Below are 19,392 nucleotides of genomic sequence, written 5' to 3'. Positions count from 1 at the left end.
AGAAAGAAAAATTCTGATTATACCTCTTCACTTCTGATCAAAAAAGTCTTGGCTTTGAAAGTAAATACCTTTATTTGATAATGTTTCCTGGTCACTTTTTCCTATGATTCTAGGTGATGGTTTTGGTACTGGTGATGGGTCCTTCTCAGGGGCCCCTTCATTGTGGCTTCCAAACTGCTGACGCCTCAGTTTACTGTCAACCTCCAGTTTTTCTAGTGTATTCTTGAGACATTGCTCACTGGTTGTCATATACAATTTACAAAACTATAGAAAATAAAAAAGTAGTCCACTAGGTAAAACGTTCAGTCATACCTTTGGGAGGGGAAGGCAAATGCATATTAGTAGGCAAGGGACAGACTGACAGATGGAATATATTTCTTATTGAACTTGGTTACTCATTTTATTTTCTTGAGTCAGATTGACCAGCCTCAAGTGACCTAGTGAAACGCAGCCATGATTCAATGAGGAGGTCATACTCTGAGTGAAAATAAAATGCTAGACAAGGAGAGGTGATTTATTTAGAGGACATGTAGACTTGAGTTGTTCTAAATAATTTATATGATTCTTCTACACAGGAAAGGAACATTATTGAGGAGAGTGTCTGTATTTGTTTAAAAAGCTGTGTTTAAGGACATATGTATTTTTAACTTGTATAGGTTAAACAGCCTTTAGCTGAAATGTTAAGACTAAAAGTGTTGGAGAACTGTATTTAAATTTGGAGTATTTGCAAATATGTAGTAAGATATGGCCAGATATAGATGCAAAATTCACTTGTTTCATATATACCTTATACACAAGTCCTGAAGGTGTTTCATATAATATTTTTAGTATTCCTGTACTTTGATTGTATCAGTCACATGAGGACATAGGAATATTCTACTTTTATGGCATGTCTACACTCAGAAAGTTTCAAAACTTTGGATTTAGAAGAATTCTGATAGACTTTCAGATTAGAGGATGCTCATCTTGTGTAATTTTTAATGTGGTCATCTGATCACAATTATGGGACTGACAAGCATACAATAAAAGATAATGTGTACACAGTATACAACTATGTCCTCATCAATATAAAAAGGAAGTGCCCATTTTAAAAATAAGGGCTGGAGGCGTAGCTCAGTGGTAGAACATGTGATTTGCATGCAAGAAACCCTGGATTCAATCCCCAGTATCAAGAACACATAAAACTAAACCTTTTTTCTCATGTTAATTAGCTTCATTTAATTATTCCACAACCTATGTGCACAACAAAACATTATATGTACACTAAAAATATAGTTTGTACTGATTGTACCTTAATAAACCTAGAAAAAGTAAAATTTTAAAATTCTTGTACAGTATGGAAACTTATAATACTAGAGCTTATGTACCTTAATGTAGTCAAATCTGCCATCAGCATTTACATCAGCCAAATTTATTATGGCATTTACTTCTTCCTGAGTCATCTTCTCGCCTCTCTAAAATTTCAAAAATATGTATTTTAAAACAACATAATTACTACTTCCTTACTTATGGGGACAGTAAAAATACATTTAAATTTCTTCTTCAGGTAAGTTTGAATATATGGTGTCGTTATAAACCAGAGTGAGAACTACATGGAGCAACAATGATAATCTTGTTACATTTTTGAGAAAATGTGCTGAATTTCAATTTACTAAAATTTAACAATTGCATATCATGGAATAGTAATAACTGCTACTGAATTTACAATAATGGTATTTTCTAACATTGTGCTGAAAAAGAGATTGGACTTGTAACCCCATTTATACTTTCCTTTTCCTTATCACATAAGGACCTATCAGTAACTTTCAAAAAGTCCGGAGAAAAATTGCATAAGGTGATTTACAATGCAGACTCAGTTTTGTATTTTTGTTTACAAAGCACATTTCATCCATAAGAACATTTAAGTACTTTATAAATAAAATGTAGGTGATTTGTTTAATCTATCAATGAAATACTTTTTATGTGACCTTTGTTAACCAAAGCTAGATTCCAAGTTGTTTCACAAATACACACATTATAGTTTCACAGATCTTACCTTTGTTAGAAATTTATAAAGGTCCGTGTGTAAAATAGAGCCATCATCATTTACATCTAATTGCTTAAATGATTTTAGCAGTTCTGATTTTGAAGTAGGTTTCTCCTTCCTTAAAATTACACAAAAATCATCATAGTTCAGTTTAGCAGTTTGAGGAGTCCAATATTTATTAATGGTCTGTTGGGATGGATTTCTTCCTGCATGCTGAAGAGCTGCCCATAAAACAAGAATTATTTGTTATTGTAGTGTTTGGAATTAGCATTTAAGCATACTCTTTTAAATCATTATATACCATTATATTATGTGAATCCCATATATTTAGTGCTTTGGCGCTGACAATCTGGTTATATCAATATATGCTTGGCACATCAGCCACCTCTAACCCTTTAAGAGTTTGGAATACAAGTAGAACCTATATGAAGCTATAATTTGAAAGTCAACATTAAAATATTTTCTGTCAAGTGTTGGGAAAACGGGTATGTAGCAGGTCAGAGTAGCTTGTTGCTATGTTCAGTAACAAAGAAAACACTGTTTTCTTTTTTTGCCAGTCCTAGGGGTTGAACTCAGAGCCTGGGCACTATCCTTGAGCTTCTTTTTGGCTCAAGGCTATCACTCTACCACTTGAGCCACAGCGCCACTTCTGGCTTTTTCTGTTTATGTGGTACTAAGGAATTGAACCCAGAGATTCATGCATGCTAGGCAAGCACTATACCACTATGACACAATTCCAGCCAGAAAACACTGTTTTGTAAATACTGCATTATAATTATTAAAAAAAACTGTGAAAAATTATGTATTCAATATGTATTCAGTAAGTAAACATCTCTATATCTAAAATATTGATATGATCTAGTTATTAATAACTAATCTTAAGGTTCAAGATGAGTTGAAGTTAATTAAATTTAGTGATAGTGAAAACATAACTGTAAATGTTTTCAAGGTTGGCACAAAGATACTGATCTTTTGCCAGGATTTCCTTTGAACTTGGACATGTATATATGATACTTATATTATTTATAGTTAACAACAAAAAAAGATACTCTAAAGCTCGGGTAATGATGCTGCTCTGACTTTGAAATGGAAATGTCAGAGTCTATGTTAGGTGCCTAAGGAAAGGATACAAATGAAACACTGTAGTAAGAAAGAGACACCATTGGTATACATTAGTCCTTTTTTTAAAAACTAGGTTATCTGAAACCCAAGTTTTACACAAAATATTCCACCATAAAAATCAAAGGTGTATACAGCACTGAAAGACAAACACTGAATTGGTATCTTCCCAGGTAATTTTATTAGACTAACAGAACCTTTTGGGGGGGATTAGGAGTGGGAGGGTCATGGGGCTTGAATTCATGGCCTGGGTCCTGTCCATGAGTTCTTCTGCTCAAGGCTAGTACGAGTAACAGTGCCACTTCTGGTTTTCTGGTGGTTAACTGGAAATAAGGGTCTCAAGAACTTCCCTGCCTGGGCTGGCTATAAACTGCGATCCTTAGGTCCTGAGTAGCTAAGATTACAGGCATGAGCCACAAGCACCTGGCTTTAGATGGATAGAACGTTATTAGTACACATTGGTTGATTTATAAGTATATATTGATTGATTTTATAAGTGCCATAGCAGTGGAAGGCCATGTTAAACTTTAAACTTACCAGATTCATGATCTCTGCCCATTTGCAAAAGAATACACTTGGATATTTTAGGAATCACAGCAAATTGAAATTTTAATCGGATTTTTGCCTACACCATGTAATGTACATAAAAATATACATTACATGAATCTAAATTGTCTAAAAATTGAAATTTACACCTGAAAGTTCCTAGAATAGAAAAACTCTACAAAAGGGGTATGCCATACTGTAATTTCATTTTTTAAAGTTTCACTATGAAATAGTGATGATTGAATGATATAACTCTAATTCCCATTTTTCTTATCTATTCACTTTGAACAAATAAGATGAAATATTTGTTTTATGGAATTTACCTAGGTAAAGTTGATCCTTTGAAACAATGTTTTCCAAGCTGCTTTTGAACACAGTTAAATAGGCAGCCCTACAATTCATATAAAATATCTCTTCTTCAGTTAGTAAAGACTTCTTGGTTCTAAGACTCTCCGAAATTATTGGTTTCTGACTGGAAAAAGATGTATCTCCTCCTGGACTGATGGCCATTCTATTAGAAAACAGTTTCAGTATTGTTTTAGTCGATGATAATCACCTAAAATGCAAAGGTCATTGTGCCTTTCAAATGAGTGAAGATTTTAAAATGAGACCAAGATATTAATGTTCCTATATGTCAAAAAAAAGATGGATGTTATAGAATCAATATAAATTTAACATATGCTAAAGAGAATCGATCTTTGGCTACTAATTCTAATTAGTACATAGTACATACATAACATACATAAAATATACATACATAAAACATATATAATATGCATGCATATCATTTTTCTTGAAATGTGTAACAGTAGCCAAAAGAATAAAGATGTAACATAATAGAAAATAAGAATCAGAACAAGGGGAACACATACATCTGCTTTCCCAAAATCACAGGACAGTCGAATGAGGCCCTTCACAGAGTTGAAAATTAAACCAGATCGTATATGTGAAGCATGTAGAACACTGCCTGATACCTAACAGGTGCTAAATAAACTATAGTGAGATACTCCAAGAATATTTGTGTAAATCAATTGCAGATGGCATCCATCTTCTACAGCAGGATCAACGAAATCATTTCATAAACATCTTAATAAGTGATGTCACATTTCAAATAATTGATTTGTGTGTGTGTGTGGGTTGTGGGGTTTGAACTCTGGGCCTGGGCGCTGTCCCTCAGCTCTTCAGCTCAAGGCTAGTGCTCTACCACTTGAGCCACAGCTCCACTTCCAGTTTTCTGATGGTTTATTGGAGATAAGAGTCTCACAGACTTTCCTATCTGGGCTGACTTTGAAACTGGAGCCTCAGATCTCATCCTCCTGAGTAGCTAGGATTACAGGTGTGAGCCACCGGTGCCTGGCAAATAATTGGATTTTTAAAGTCCCATTTCCACAAATAAAACTTGGGGTTCATATAACCCATTAACACTCATAAGACCTTAATGAACTGCCATCCATCTTGTTTTATCCCAGTGGTCAGGTACTTTTTGTCTACAGATAAAGAAATTGAGAGCCCAAGATGTCACCTAACTAGTAGTAAATGGTGAGAGGCAGAAATTTTCAGTTCAGTTTCTTCCTTGTTAATGCGGATGAAGGTTTACTGAACAATGATTACTATGAGGTACGAAATTGTGCAAGTGGTCTCACGGCTTCCAACATTATTTTATTCTGCTCTGACTTCACAGAACACATTTCAACCTAAGAAATTGAATGCTTCAAGTTCAACAATAAGATGACATAGGTAGAGTCCCCTTCAGGACTCATTGGATTCTTACTCAAGAGGCCTAAATCACTGGCACCTTCTTGAATTACATATATGTCTTTTACACTTGGGAAAGAAAGATAATAATCGCTTATCATGGATGAAGTACCCTATTTATAATACACAGACCGCCTGGCTGACACTTCCATATTACACCAGATTTAGAAGGACCCTACAGGGATGTGGTGTCACAGTCTGGTTACTACAAATTGGTGTCACTATAATTAAGCATCAGTTTTAAACACAAATGCGTGCAAAGCAATCTCTTCCCCAATGTGAAAGGCAACTGTTCCAATATGAAAGAATAAAATCCACATTATAGTGAGCAATTTTTTTTTTAAATGTAAACGTTTTGGGATTTGGGGTTTAAAAAAAAAAAAACTTCAAACACTCCTTCCCAAACCAAGTGATTCTTAATAAGAAATCCCCAGGGCAGAAATGTTCCAGAATTCTAGTCTTTCTCTTTCCTACGAAGAGAGACTAAACTGAAGCTTAAATAAATGTGTTATTGCATCCCCTCAGGCTGAGAAAGCCTCCTTTATTTTAAAACTCCAGCCCGAGACCCAGACAGGGGCCTAGAGAGTACACGGCAGCAAACGGCTCCATAAATAACCGGGCCCACAATAGCAGGAAAAATAAACTTAACAAGCGCCTACGGCTGACAACAAGCCAAGCGAACACCGCGCCAGGAGCCGCGGTGCGCGCGCGGGGCAGTGCGCGCGCGGGGAGGCGCGGCCGCAGCGCGTCCGGGGCGGCGCGGCCTCCGCTGCGGTCCCCGGGCCGCGAGGCTTGCGTGGACCAAGGGTTAGTAGGCCAGGGAAGTTAAAGAAGTGAGGGGGAGGAAGCTGCGCGAGGAGGGACCCTCCGGGGCAGGGGGGGACAGAACGAGACGCCAAGCCGTCGGCTACCTAACTCCACCTCACAAACCACGCCGCGAAACCGATCCTCCGCGGCGACTCCGCGAGGGTCACACCGCAGCCGGACACGCAGAGGCCGTACCCCGTTACCATGGAAACGGCGCTCCACTCCTCCCAGCGCGCCACCACCGGAAGTAACACGCAGCGCACTACCCCTAAACGGTCCGGGTAGAAATGTAGGGAGCATTGATCCAGAGCGCGTGCACTCAGTTGCTTGTATTCCGACGACTGAAGTCTGAGGTGGTTGTTGGGCGCCGAGTCAGCACTGAGTGAGGATCTGGCATTTCTCTCGGCAAGGAGCGACGGATGTGATTCTAGGCCTATACACCCCTTTGTTCACACCTACTCCGTGCCTGGCTCGCGCGGATGTAGTTTCCAGGGGTGCAGTGTTAGGGGTCACACCGTGGCCAGGGTGGATTCGCCCGCGCTTTTTCAGGTTTGGTGTTCTGCTTTGGCGGAGTCTCAGTTCTCAGGAGATGTCGATTAGTTCGTTTTATGCAGCTGCGGTGGTGGTGTGTGTCTGAGCCCCGAAATGCCGTAGGTATCACCTCTACAGATATTGTTGTTGGGGAGGGGAATGGAGTGGCTTGGAGCAAAAAAGTGAACCAGTAGCCTTTTTCGTTTTCCTGTTTTGTTTTTTCCTAGAAACATCTCAGTTGACAGTTCCCAGTGATTGCCCTCAGCCCACCTTTCTACCCTCTTCCAGCTCTTGTTCACTTTAATTCTGTTTCTCCACACCTTCTGACAGTTTAGAGCCTGCTGACTATATTTAGGTAGTCTCAATTGAAATAATTCAAATAAGGCTAATACACCGAGGATGGGACTGGAGGAAATTAAAACATGTCTCGTACAATTTGTAATACCTTTTCTTTTTTCTTTTTTCTTTTTTTCTTTTTTTTTTGGGAGGGGGTCCGGTCGTGGGGCCTGAACTCTGGGCCTGGGCGCTGTCCCTCAGCAATTTAGCTCAAGGCTAGCGCTCTACCACTTGAGCCACAGCGCCACTTCCGGCTTTTTTCTTTTTGCTTATGTGGTGCTGAGGAATCGAACTCAGGACCTCGAGCATGCAAGGCAAGAGCTCTACCACTGAGCCACCTTCCCAGCCCCTTCTTTGTTTTTACCCCATGCATTCCTACATATTGCACTATTAGCACAAGGAAAAAGAAAAGAGCAAGAACAACCTTCATCTCACCTTGCCTAATGCCCCTCTCCCCAAAAATATTAGTGTGTCCTAAAAACCAAGGAAGGATATCATTTTTTAAAAAGACATGATCAGGGCGCTGGTGGCTCATGCCTGTAATCCTAGCTACTCAGGAAGCTGAAATCTAAGGATTGAGGTTTGAAGCCAGCCCCAGCAGGAAAGTCCCCATGGGACTCATTTCTAGTTAAATCCCCGAAACCGGAAGTGGTGTTGTGGCTCAAGTGGTAGAGCACTAACCTTGAGCAAAAGGAGGCTTAGGCAGTGCCCAGGCCCTGAGTTCAAGCCTCACAACTGGCAAAAAAAAAAAAAAAATAAAGACATATATACTTGGGAGATGGCTTCTCCTGACAAAAAGTGCCTAACTCAAAGGATAAATATTTGTGACAGGATGCATTCTCTCAAAGATAAAAGATGTGTCAGGATATATTCTTTATCTCAAGGATAAAATCTGTTTTATGGCAGAATGCATTCTTTCTTGAAAGGGATGTCCAAACATAATGGTCACAAGTTTAAAGTACAGGGCAACTGGGGAAACCCTGAGCCCATACCCCTGATACCAAAAAGCTCTGTGACTCCCTTGGAGCTCCCATGGGAGTCCTTTCTGCTTGCCTGCTTGTCTTCTTATATGCTTACTCAATAAAGGTCTGCCGAGTTTTCTTACCATCATGACTTGCCCAGAAATTCTTTTTTGTTGTTTTTGTCACAAGGCTTGAACTCAGGGCCTGAGCACTGTCCCTGTGCTTTTATTGCTCAAGGCTAGTGCTCTTCCACTTTGAGCTACAGTGTGACTTTCGGTTTTTATTGGAGATAAGAGTCTCATCAACTTTTCTGCCTGGGCTGACTTTGAACCTCGATTCTCAGATCTCAGCCTCCTTAGAAGTAGCTAGGATTACGTGCAGTGAACCACCAGCACCCAGCCAGAAATTCTTATTCTGCAATTGAAGTCAAGATTCCTAAGTAAGGAGTCTCTACTTCTAGATGGAAACTTCACAAAGCCTCACCTGGACCCACTCACAAGTTCACATAAACTTGTGACAGAGTTTGTGGACTAGTTCTCAGTTCCTAGGCTGCAATTAGAATTCATTTTTCAAGTGCTTAGAAACTTGGTTTTCTTATGATGTTTAAATTCCCATCCAACCCCAATAATCTGGTTATTGTGAATAACCAATTGTTAGTAGTGTATTAATATTGTGCTAGATACTGTTCTTTTTTTTTTTAATTCTGACCATCCATTGTATATTCAGAGAGAGGGGGGAAATGTCTGTATTAGGCAGCCCTAAAGAAACTTTAAAAAAGAAAATCACTAAAGAATTTAGGTCTGGGAAACCAGGCATCAGTGGCTCACGCCTGTAATCCTAGCTACTTAGGAGGCTGGGTTCTCAGAATGGTGGTTCAAAACCAGCCCAGGCAGAAAAGTCCATGAGACTCTTATTTCCAATAAACCACCAGAAAGCCAGAAGTGTTGCTGTGGCTCAAGTGGTATGTGCTGAAGAGCTAAGGGACAGCAACCAGGCCCAGAGTCCAACCCCCACGACCGACAAAATTTAGGACTGGGGATAGCTAACATGTGAACCTCCTCCCTGGCCTTTTGTCCTAAGGCTAACTTAGGTACTGCTTCTAACGTAGCTATTCCTTCAATATTTGTAGGGTTGAGTAAAATATGAAGTAAACAGCAGGGAAAATACTTGAATCAGACAAGAACTGGCATAAAAATAAAAATAATAACAGTGACTATGTCTATTGAATCTTTGTCATCTTACTTTGTCATGGTTACTCTGTTTAGCAATGTACCAACATTTTCTCATTTAATACTAGAAAAAGGAGTTTAGAATGTAAGAACTGCTATTATACTTATTTTATAATTAAAGAAAGTTTTCACCTAAGATGATGTCTTATCTAAAGGTGTCAATAAATATATTTTAATACTTTCAACACTTAAGTTTTGAGTAAGGTTTTCATCCCCCAGAATTAAAAAGACTCGCCTTCAGCTGAAGAGCTGAGGGACAGCGCCAAGGCCCAGAGTTCAAGCCCCACGACCGACAAAAAAGAAAAAAAAGAAAAACTGGTGTGTATTTTCTTAACAAACAGCTGAATTAATGTTCTTTTAGAGAAACAAAAAACTATTGAAAATTGAAGTTTGGGGTAACTAATTTCTTAACATATCAGTAGATGTATATTAGGGGAATTTAAAACAAATATATTCCAACAAGAAAAATGAAAACAGGCTGGGAAGGTGGCTCAGTGGTAGAGTGCTGGACTTGCATGCATGAGGCCCTAGGTTCCATTTCTCAGCACCATAGAAGCAGAAAAAAGAAAAAAAGAAAAATGAAAACAATTTGAGGTGGACATTAATCTTTAACTTTGTTAAATTAATAATTTTAGCAAAGTGATTTAAGAACAGTTTGTTAATGCATGAAGCATAATGGCCATTTTAATAGTGGATCTTCATTATTGATAATAGTCTTAAAATGTGGTAAGCAGTGAGATCATAAATGAAGTAGCACAAATTGTCATGTTGACAAGTTATGTGTGAATTTAGGGTCACTTTTAAGTGATATTGGGTATGTAGTTTTGTTGTTGTTGTTGCTGCTTTTGTTTTTTGCTTTTTTGTTTTGTCAGACCTGGGCGCTGTCCCTCAGCTCTTCAGTTCAAGACTAGTGCTCGACCACTTGAGCCACAGTGCCACTTCCGTTTTTCTGAGTGGTTTATTGGAGATAAGAGTCTTCTGGCCTTTCCTGCCCAGGCTGGCTTTGAACTTTGATCCTGAAATCTCAGCTTCCTGAGTAGCTAGGATTATAAGCATGAGCCACCACACCTGTCTGGATATATACTTTTGAGGCTAAATATATAATTTAACTAATAGGAAAGGGTGATTTGGATCCTTTCTAATTTCCTTGAAACTTGGCAAGAAAATACTAAAATAAGGGAGAAATATGTGTTGCCTACATGAATATAAATGGGAAAGAGTAAATATCCAATGACAACAGACAAGATGGATGAATCTTAAAGTCATGAATAGAAGAACCAATCTGTGGAAGACTACATATAATATATTGACTTTATAAAGCTTAAGGATAATCAAATAATGTTACATGGGGTTAAGTATAAATGTATTTCCTATAGTCATTGTGGAAAAAAGGCAGGATAGTGACAGTTAACAAAATTCAATGGTTGCCTTTTGGGAGAAGTAGGCATACACAATCCTAAAGGCAATAATCTAGTTACTGAATTATGTAGTCATGTTTTGGGGTGTTAATGTTTTCATGTTTCATAATGTACACAGCTATTTATTTGTAGTGTGCATCACAAACTAAATGTTTTTGAAAGAATTTAGAGGTTTTGTTTTGTTTTGTTTTGTCAGTAGTGGGGCTTGAACGCTGGGCTTGGGCATTGTCCCTCAGCTCTTCAGCTCAAGGTGAGCACTCTTCATTTGAGCCACAGAGCCCCTTTCTTTAGAGATTATATTAAGGTCTTAATAAGTATTCTCATCTCTTTGGTCCTTTGGAAATGTGTTGGAACTGAAAAAGATGTATAATTGCTTCTCGTAGTTTAGAGAAATCTTCAAAAATTACTCTTTCTCTGTACATTATAAAACTGAAGGCAATGTATAATTTCTCTAGCTAGGCTGATATCTTGACTGGCTTTAGACTTAAAGTAGAAAAATTATAGACTTTGGAGAAAAATTTGAATCTTAGTTCTGTTAGCCAGATCTGTGAGCTAAACTTAAGTTAATAAATGTGTAATTGGTTAAGTAGTTGCTAATTAAATATTAATTGAAGGGTAAAGTTGCTTTTTGGAGTAGATTTTATTCTATATGAACATGTTTCACTCCATTATGTTTATATACTACTACAGTCAAATATGATCATTTTTGCTATAAATATCCAATTCTAGTGCTTTTTTCTTCATCTTTCATCTTTTCCTTTTTAAAGCTTCCCAGCACTGTTTGCTTAGTCTATTATTTTAGTAATAAGTAGTGTTTATTATCATGCACATTTAGCCATTGAGCAACAATTTCCATGGGAGTTAACATAATTCTTTTGTAAGCTATAACTGAACTAGAAAACTAGAACAGCATTAGTGTTGGAGACAGTTATAACATTCTTTCTCAGAATAGGGCCCATGCTGAGAGTTTTCTGAGAGAAATTTAAAATGTTCTATTTTTGCTTGATAAAATAAAATGCACGAGCCATAAGTACAGATTTGCTTTACTATTTTATCATACCCATTTGAGTTTAGTCATACTACTGCTAATGTCCAGTGTAATGGTTTTTATTGTATGGACCTCTTATTTAAAAAACAGGTAAGCAAGCCAGGCACCAGTGGCTCACACCTATAATCCTTGCTACTCAGGAGGCTGAGATCTGAGGATTGCAGTTCAAAGCCAGCCCAGACAGAAAAGTCTGAGACTCTTATCTCCAATTAACCACCAGAAAACCAGAATTGGTGCTGTGGCTCAAGTGGTAGGGTGCTTGCCTTGAGCTGAAGAGCTCAGGGACAGCACCCAGGTCCAGAGTTCAAGCCCTGTGAACACCAAAAAAAAAAAAAATGCAGGTAAGCAAAATGATGTGTCAGGCTGAATAAAAGTGAATTATTTAATAAACATCCTTTGAATCATAATGGATATTCAGAGTTACATAATTCCTTACAGGATGCTTTTATCCTACAACTTTAAAGTTGACAAAATTGGTAGTACTTAATGTAAGTAGTCCTAATTAGGAAGTTTTGTGGGAGGCTAGTGTCCCACACCTACAATTTTATTTATTTAGTCAAGAGGCTGAGATCTGGAAGATCAAAGTTTGAAGCCAGCCCAAGAAGAAAAGTCCATAGATACCTCCTCCAAAATAACAAGCAAAGAGAAGGACTTGGGACATGAGTCAAGTGATAGAATGTCAACAGAGCAAGCAAGGTGAGCAAGACCAAGAGAAAGAAAAGGAAGTTGCTTGCTTGCAAGAGTCAGTAAAATTCAATAGAGGAAATTATTTTTAATTACTATTAGTATATCTTAATTGCTCAAAGGGTTTTGTTGCTATATTTCCATATACCCCTTGATGCCATAATCCCTCTATTACTTTCGTATCACCATCCCCCCCAAGGCCCCTCTTTCTTATTATCTTCAAGTAGTGCAAGATGGTTCAACTTAACATACCCATTTATGTATACATGCATCTTGATCAGTCACCTCTTCCATCATTCTACTCTCCCTTCTACTCCAACTCCATCACCTTCTTTCCCTACTTCCATTTTCTTTATGTTGCATTATGTCTGTATTTGCCCACTTTTCATTCCTCTTTCTAATCTTCCACTCCTGTCCTTTTGCCCCCCACCTTTCCTCCTGCCAAGACATGTTTTAGTTTCATAATTAAATTAATTGTTCAAAATATCTTCACCTTTTTTAAGCTTTCTTGCAGATTTTAACAGGTTTCATTATGAGTTTTTCATACCTGCATAAATGTACTTCGTCTCCTCTTACCCTCTTTTATTTTCCCCACCTAGTAGTAGTCCCCCTTATATGTTCATGTCAGTTTGTTGGCCCTTTTTTGCTTATAGGGTCTTGTGTTTTGCTTGGGGGCAGGCCTCAGCTAGCAGCCTTTTTATGTTTAGCCTCCAACCCGAGATCACAAGCATACACTACTATACCCAGTTTATTGAGATGATGTATCATGACCTTTGCCCTGGATTGATATGAACCTTGATATTCTGAGTCTCTACCTCCTGGGTAGCTGGGATTGCAAGCAAAAACCACCAAGCCTAGCCTGATTAAAGGAATTTTAAATATTATATACTCGTTTGGTATTAGAGATGTCAATATGAAATTGTAATATATCTATTTTTAAAATAGACATTGAAGGTAGAAACTTGTGGCATTATAGAAAATTGGAGGAGCTGAATATTTAATTCTTTAATTTGAAGATGATGCATTGGCCAAAAAAAAAACCCAAAACACCTGCAATTAAACCAATCATCAATTTATATAACACCTTTGTACCAATCACTGTCAGGCTTTGGGATTCAAATATGAGCTCAACTGCTACTATCTAATAGTTTCAAGTTTAATGGAAGATATAGCCTACTATGTATTTTTAGAATTCACAACCTGTCAGATAATAGATAAGGTGTTAATGATATAAATATCTGGAGAAGAAACATATAAGGATTATATTAACATACGAAGTTTAGTGAGGGCATCATGCACAAGTGCCACTAAGTAGAGTGGAAGTATCCTTAATAGAAGCTTTTATTTTATTTTTTGTGCTGGTACTGGGGTTTGAACTGTCCTTGAGCTTTTTTGTTCAAAGTTAGCACTCTTTATCATTTGAGCCACACCTTCATTTCTGGCTTTTGGTTGGTTAATTGGAGGAATCTCACAGTCTTGCTGGAAGCATTTTACACACGGTTGTGCTAAAGTCTCAGAAGTAGACATCCATGTTAGTTATTTTTATGTCACAAAATACAATTTATATAGAAAATGCATAAAGCAGTCCATCTGCCATTTAAAAATTCTATAGACCTTTTAGAGCCCTTTTAGTATATATATATTTATTTATTTGTTTTGGTCGGTTGTGAAGCCTGAACTCTGGGCATGGGCACTGTCCCTCAGCTCTTCAGCTCAAGGCTAACACTCTACCACTTGAGCCACAGTGCCACTTCTGGCTTTTTCTGCTTATGTGGTACTGAGGAATAGAACTCAGGGCCTCATGCATGCAAGGCAAGCACTCTACCACTGAGTCACCTTCCCAGTCCCAGGAGAGATATATTTTAAAGGTCATAATTATGTCTTCCCTTTATATGTATTCCTGTATCATATATATTCAAATATGTTTGTCACTGTATATGATTTTCTGGCAGAAAGTACTATTAATGAGTATTTTTAGTGAATCCAAAGAACACTGCACCCCCATCTATCTTTTCAGTTAATCTCAAATATATCCATTTGACTTCTGAAAAAAATCTTTTGCTGGTCATTAATCTTTTGAAAATTTGTTGCCTAATAACTGGTCAACATTTTTGGCCTAAGAATAACAGGAAGCTGGGCACCAGTGGTTCACGCCTGTAATCCTAGCTACTCAGGAGGCTTAGATCTGAGGACTGTGGTTCAAAACCAGACCGGACAGAAAAGTCTGTGAGACTCCTATCTCCAATAAACTACTCAGAAAAAGCCAGACGTAGTGCTGTGGCTCAAGGTTCAAGCCCCATGACAGATTAAAAATAATAATAATAATAGGACCACTTATTTATTTTGGTATTTATACACCATAAGCATACGTCTGCTCTTCTGGGTGGTATTCCTACTCCCCCACGCTGTGATATCATTTGTGTGAAATTTTAACACATGGGAGCATAGGCTTGAATGGAGAGAATGCTGAAAGGAAATAGGAGATTCTTGTCCCTTTGCTCATACAGAGAATGGAAAAGAAATCATTTCAGATATCTTAATTTACACTAAAGGGATCACATGGGTTGTCAATTTGGCCATTGCCTTTCATCAAAGGCTCTAAGCATCTCATGAGCATACTCACTAATCCTCTAAACACTCTCGTGAAGTTGGTAACTGGCAATAGCATGGGTCCATTTTCCTATGGAGTAAATGGAAGCACTGAAATCCTAAGTGATATTTTTATCTTCTACTCAGAAATGTCTTACTACTTTACAGGCCAGTATTATTATCAACTTTATGGAGCTTAGTGAGATTATGTGATTTGCCCAACCTCAGGGAAGAATTTGGCATAGCATCAAAGCTCTTTGAGTCTTATCTGCTTTACTAAGTTTATTCTTCACCCTCTACTTCCATCCTCAGCCCTGCCATTTAATCTAGTGTTTTAAATCTTGTAAAAAAAGAACTTCAAATCATATAATTTTGTGAGCTTCTGAGGTACTACCCTTGGTTCTTGTTTAGGAATCAATTGGCACCTTCTTTATTCTACAATAATTTCTTTGATATTGCAACTGGTGTTAGTAACATTGTATAATAAAACTTACTAAGTAAAACAGAATGGGGCTATCTTAGATAATAACAGCTAATTTTGCAAACAAAATTTATCTCTTTATATCAAATATCTTTTCAATTCCAGCAACGGCAATTCTAGTAGTAACTAGAATTTTGATCCCAACTGTGTTAAATTTTTTTGTCACCGTGACCTGACTAAATACTTGAGTGAAACAATATAAAGGAAGAAAGATTCTTTTTTTGGGGGGGGTGGGGGTGGGAGTCTCACTTTCAAAAGTTCCGAGTCCAAGTGGCATGAAGGGTGTGGTGGAGTAGAGCAGCTCACAACTTGGCAGCCAGGAAGCAGAGAGAATGCCTACACTGTGGACTTTCTCATTTTTTCCTTTATCCCCTTCTGACACCCCCTCCCCCACCCTATGGTATGTGCTACCCACATTCAGGGCTGGTTTCCTTCCCTTATTCTTCTCTAGAACCATGCCCCAGACATACTCAGAAATGTGCTTTACTAATCTATAGTGCTCCTTGACCCAATTCAGCTAATTAACCAAGGTATCCTGTAAACCTAGCTAATTGGGAAACTGAGAATGAGAAGAGTGCCATCAGAGGCCAACCCAGGCAGAAATGTTTGCGAGTCCCCTTTGTAACTGATACCTGGGCCAGGTGGTGCATGTCTCTAATCCTAAGCAACATGGGAGGATCTTCGTTCTAAACTAGCCTGGGCAGAAAAGCCCATAAAATTCCATCTCAGTGGATAAATGCTGGGCATGGTTGTGTGCTCCTGTTATCCTAAGCTAGATCGGAACCTAAAATAGGTTCAGATCATGGTCCAGGTACACACTGGGACAGAAAGTTAGACTGTCTCAAAAAAATAACGAGTGCAGAAATGGGCTAAAGAAGTTGATCAGCAGTCATGCACCTGCTTGGCAAGTGCAAGGCCCTGAGTTCAAACACCAGTACTGAAAAACAAAAACTAACCTCAAGATACTTAAAGATAGACCATAATATTTAAGTTATGGGCATATGTGGGAATTTGGGTAAATCAGAAGTGAGAAGTTGCTCACAGAAGTTATACGATTACCCACAAGAGGGAGATATATTCACACTGTTGTGCAACTATCACCACTATCCATTTCTAGAATTTTTTTCATCTTTTTAAACTGAAACTACAATAATTTCCCATTCTTCTCTCCTGCTAGCTTTTGGCGACCACCATTTTATTACCTTTTCTCTATGAATCTGATTGCTTTTATGTGAGTAAAATCCTAAAAGTTTGTCCTTGTGGCTTGTTTTACTTAGTGTAAGTCTTCAGGGTTCATTTGTGGTTAGCATAGGTCAACTTTCCTTCCTTTTTTAGGGTATATAATATTCCATTGTATGTGTACCATATTTTGTTTTATCTGTTTATCTGTCAGTGGATAAACTGACAGTGGATGTTTGGTTTGTTTGTTTTTACTATTATGAACAGTGCTTCTGTGAATCTTGTTATACAAATATTCATAAACATTCCTGCTCTTTTAGTTTGAGATGTGGAATTGTAAATCATATCAGTAATTCTAGTTTTAGTTATTTGAGGAATTGCCAAATTTTATATAACCGCTGCATCATTTTACAACCCAGTCAGCTGTGCACAAGGAGTTCAGATTTTTTTTTTACATCCTTACTAACACTGTTTTTTTTTTTCCAATTTTCTGTAGTAGCCATCATAGTGGATATGGACCTGGTATCTCATTGTGGTTTTAACTTGCATTTTTCTAGTGATTAGGGGTGTTGGACATCTTTTCATATGCCTAATTGCCTTCTTTGGAGAAGTGTGCATCCAAGTATTTTGCCCATTTTATGTGCCCATTTTTTTATTAACCAAGCTAATAGCCATGGAAACCTCTTATAACTTTATGAAACTTCCAGAAGTATATCACTTTTGTTAAGCAATACTGGTAGTATTGTAGTAAATAATAATTTAGAAAAAGTATCTGTCTCATAGCTAATTGAGTTTGGCCTGTTCTCTCGCTATGATTTTGTCCATCTCTTCTTTATCCTGTTGACATCATCCTGATTTACTTAGCATCACATCATTTTTGTATTACAGTTGTCCAGGGGTAGAGAATTGTCTTGTGTATAGTAGATACTTAACTATTGATAAGTAAGTCAACAGTGTTTCATTCTAATAAATTGGTAAGAACTGACCATAAATTTTAGTAAGTTTGTTCATCTTTACCTCTCCAATTCCCTCCCCCTAAGTTCAACTAAGATTTATTAAGAACAAGATCTGAGATCTGAGTTTCCCTTCACTCAAAATTTATGATAGTAAGCCACACAAACTTTTCCCTATAGGCTGAGCTAAGTGATTTCTTAGATGTCTTCTAGACTTAAAATTAAATCTTTTTAAGATACTTATACATATGTCCAGCTTTATTACTATATTTCCCTTAAGCATATTTTTAGGTTCTGGCCATACATAAACTGGAAGATAATAACCTATTTTAACGGAACTTACTTCTTAGTTTTTCATATTTCCTTGTTCTTAGATCTACCTAGGACCTAATCTGGAAACCTTTTAATTCCAAACACTGACTGACTTTCGAAGAATTAGCCATGATAATGAAGCAGTAACATTTTGAACAGTTAAAATCAGTCTGAGTTTGTTCCCCACTGAAAGACTGCATTACATCTTAAAAGAATTGACTACCCAAAAAAGCGATGCTATACTGTGTAACTTTGCTTTTGATTTCTACTTTTGAACTGTCTTAAAAACCAGAACATCTCAGGTACCTACATAGAGCAATGTGTAATTAAATATAAATACTATTAAGTATCAGTTGCCATTTTTATTTGTTCATACCTCTATTTTCTTCCTGCTTCCATGAGAATTTAGTAATTTAGTTTAATTTGATTTTCAATTGACTTCTGAAAACTACAAATAGTTATTTAAACAAATTTAATCTCAAGGACTAATATTGTGAATGACTAATGAGGAATGGCAAAATTAAAGTGTTTGAGACATTAACTTTTGAATATTAATTACTAAGTAATTTTCAAAGATTGACCGTTTATTCCATTTTTTCTTGTTTCTGTTGTTCATAAATCAGTAATTATTTGTAAATGGTAAATTTCTACAATCTACACAAAATTTTTGAGAGGGTCTCTAATGCAACCTTTATAATGCAGTCTTTTAAATAATGCTCTAATTCTCTAAAACTTTAAATTTTAATATCTGTTTCCCTGGGACCAAGGAGGTACTTTTTAATGCTTCATTTGTCAGTGGGAAAACTAGTTTTAATTTATATTGACCTTTTCTCCTTTGAGCATTTAGTCTGCATTCAATAAAATGTTGATGACTGCTCTTTAGAAGACAGCTGTACGAAATAAAGTATTATAAATATTCAGCTTTCCTTTCTAAGCATTGTCACCAACAGCTGGGCATCCAGTTTAGCAGAACAGATTTTGCACAGGGAGAGCCTGGCATGTTCCTGATTCAGTTTAGTGAAGGAAACAAAAAATAGTTTCTTATGGATTGGGGACTTATAAAGACATAGAGCATCTGTTCCTTGGTTAAGTCATAGGCTGATTGCACTGAATCATGTTTAATGCTACAATAATGTGCAAAACTTTTTTCACCTTGTGAATATGTTTAACACCTATTACTCTGGTTCTGCAAATAATACATTTTTAATGTCTCTATTGAAGGTATGTGTATTATTATGGTCTAATCCAAAAATTTATATAGGTATCTTTTTTCCCAAAACAGTGGTCCATATTTATAAAGCTACATATATATACATAATAAATATATATAAATACATAAATATATATTTATGTATATTATATATATCTATATATTTATATACATAAATATATAAATCACTATATATACATATATAGT

At 37.1% G+C, this 19,392-nt stretch overlaps 2 protein-coding genes across 8 annotated transcripts in view; one reads left to right on the top strand and one right to left on the bottom strand.

Annotated features, from left to right (window-relative positions):
* Positions 1 to 6,470, bottom strand: part of Efcab7 (EF-hand calcium binding domain 7) — a 39,971-nt gene extending 33,501 nt beyond the window's left edge. The window contains exons 1-5 of one of the 5 annotated variants that reach the window (XM_070004407.1): positions 6,363 to 6,470; positions 4,015 to 4,202; positions 2,036 to 2,247; positions 1,368 to 1,454; positions 69 to 264 (exon numbers count right to left, since the gene is read on the bottom strand). In XM_070004407.1, the coding sequence (XP_069860508.1) occupies positions 69 to 264; positions 1,368 to 1,454; positions 2,036 to 2,247; positions 4,015 to 4,201 (682 nt within the window). In that variant the 5' untranslated portion in view covers position 4,202; positions 6,363 to 6,470. Of the gene's footprint in view, positions 1 to 68; positions 265 to 1,367; positions 1,455 to 2,035; positions 2,248 to 4,014; positions 4,248 to 6,357 lie in introns of all 5 variants that reach the window. The other 4 variants (XM_070004408.1, XM_070004411.1, XM_070004409.1 and 1 more) reach the window with 4 other exon arrangements.
* Positions 6,471 to 6,550: 80 nt separating this feature from the next.
* Itgb3bp (integrin subunit beta 3 binding protein) overlaps positions 6,551 to 19,392 on the top strand; it is a 40,556-nt gene continuing 27,714 nt past the window's right edge. Inside the window, exons 1-2 of one of the 3 annotated variants that reach the window (XM_070004415.1) lie at positions 6,845 to 6,903; positions 12,334 to 12,473. In XM_070004415.1, the coding sequence (XP_069860516.1) occupies positions 12,454 to 12,473 (20 nt within the window). In that variant the 5' untranslated portion in view covers positions 6,845 to 6,903; positions 12,334 to 12,453. Of the gene's footprint in view, positions 6,904 to 12,333; positions 12,474 to 19,392 lie in introns of all 3 variants that reach the window. The other 2 variants (XM_070004417.1, XM_070004416.1) reach the window with 2 other exon arrangements.

This window comes from Dipodomys merriami, unplaced genomic scaffold (assembly GCF_024711535.1).
Source record: "Dipodomys merriami isolate MVZ:Mamm:240054 unplaced genomic scaffold, mDipMer1.0.p SCAF_627, whole genome shotgun sequence".
NCBI lineage: Eukaryota > Metazoa > Chordata > Mammalia > Rodentia > Heteromyidae > Dipodomys > Dipodomys merriami.
The sequence above is the reverse complement of the archived record's forward strand: the minus strand, read 5'-3'. Positions and strand labels throughout refer to the sequence as shown.